The sequence below is a fragment of the Diaphorina citri genome, unplaced genomic scaffold, assembly GCF_000475195.1.
Source record: "Diaphorina citri unplaced genomic scaffold, Diaci psyllid genome assembly version 1.1 scaffold49119, whole genome shotgun sequence".
NCBI classification, from domain to species: domain Eukaryota; kingdom Metazoa; phylum Arthropoda; class Insecta; order Hemiptera; family Psyllidae; genus Diaphorina; species Diaphorina citri.
The window spans coordinates 18715-20543 of NW_007426433.1; the positions used below are offsets into that span (position 1 = coordinate 18715).

The window sequence follows — 1829 nt, forward strand, 5'->3', positions numbered from 1 at the left end:
ATTTTCGACACTTCGATTCCTTTTTGCTTTTTGTTGAACTTTGTTTATTATTGTTTCCTTTTCTCTCCAGAGATCAATTCGTTCTTCGGGAAGATGGCTATGGCCAAGTGGTGGGCAGAATCAAGGATATGATCATCAGGGGCGGAGAAAACATTTACCCTAAAGAGATAGAGGAATTCATTCAGACCCACCCTAATGTTTTGGAAGCTTATGTGAGTATCTTGAGCTTTTAGTTTATTAATATTCAAATTAAATTAATTTCATTAATTCAAATTAAAGCAGCGTCCAACGAAGTCATGATCGCCAGAATTACTTTATTATTAACAGTAGGTTCAGGTTACCTCCAAAGTAGGTAGTCCAAATCCAAATACAGGTTTGAAGCAGCAAACGTTTAGAGAACAAATTTGTATGAACGCCTGAAAACTTGAAAGTGTATGCAATGTGCTCAGCATTACCCATCTCATTTCCAGGCTTATGGAGTTCCTGATGAACGCATGGGAGAGGAAGTAGGAATCAGCATAAAACTAAAAGAAAATGCCAAACTAAATGCCGATGATATCAGGACATTCTGCAAAGGAAAAGTAAGTAAATTTTGACCAAATGTAGAGAAATTTTGAGTTGAGTTTAATCCACCCCATAGCTTTCGATGAACCTCTACAAAAAGTTCGTCCTCTGATTGTTAACTCTGAAATTCCTAAACGATTGATAAGAATAAAATACATTATTGACTAAAATATTGCTCAATAATCCGTTTTATTAGTAAAGCATAATTGTATGCTTAATGAAAACTTATTCAACTCTTTGGACAAATGCGTGTTGTAAGATTGAGACCAAGATTCCCCAATGAAACCTAGGACTTTAAAGGAATAAAACCCTCTCTAAGTGAAGAGTGTTCTAATATGGGTTTTGCGTATAGAAAGGAAGATCTCCTGTATCTTCATCATAATAGTTAGAATCAGCTGTGAATGTATACTTCTCAAATATAGATCTGCCAGCACTGTCTGGTACAGTAATGTTCTCCTCTTCTCTCAAGTATTTCTTGTAGTGATAGATCCTAGCCTCACTATCCATACTGTTTGGCCAGGTCAGAGCTACTTTCCTTGTTGTTGTGGAAAACTTCGGATTCATCCATTTCTTGAAGTGGTACAATCCTTTGAGTGCAGGCGTTATCAGGTAGTTCTTCACATCTTTGAACATCTTTTCTTGGAACTCGTACTCTACATCGTCAATTCTGTTCTGTACAATTTCAAGTGGATCAATCAAGTTTCGTCTCAAAGTAACAGGTCCGGCGTAAGAATTATATTCTGAGCTCAATGTTTTTGCCCATCCTTGCATGGATTTCTCACATTTGTCAGCATATTCCCAATCGATATCACTCTTCTGATTGTAGTGAGCTTCGACCTCGGCTGAGAAGTTGTGTGGAAGTAGACTACTCATCTTGAGTGAGTACAAGGCTCGGTTATAATCCACTGGGAAACCATTATCATGTGTGACATAAGATTGATTTGGATCATATGACCACCATTGGTAGTACGGAGTTGTTCTGTTAGGATGAGCCATAATGCTATCATACATCGTCTCAAACTCATGATAATCCGATGAAATGGATTTGTCTTCACTGTGTGGATTATTTACATAATAATCATAATTCTCCTTGTCATAATGTGCAGAGTCACCTGACAACAAAGTCATAAGATTACACTAAAATATTGTTAGCAATGGCCATGAAGTCAAAACGAGGTTTACCAGCTAGAGTTAAAGCGCCTGACAGAAAGAAATGCTCTCAAAGACCTAGATGTAATTAGGTGTACCAAAATACAAAAAAAAAA

At 37.0% G+C, this 1829-nt stretch overlaps 1 protein-coding gene across 1 annotated transcript; it reads left to right on the plus strand.

The window, feature by feature from the left end:
• Positions 1-63: 63 nt before the first annotated feature.
• LOC103523869 (acyl-CoA synthetase family member 2, mitochondrial-like) lies at positions 64-788 on the plus strand. Its single transcript, XM_026833139.1, has 2 exons — positions 64-212; positions 471-788. The coding sequence occupies exons 1-2, from the start codon at positions 129-131 to the stop codon at positions 594-596; spliced, it is 210 nt and encodes a 69-aa protein (XP_026688940.1). The 5' UTR covers positions 64-128; the 3' UTR covers positions 597-788.
• Positions 789-1829: the final 1041 nt, after the last annotated feature.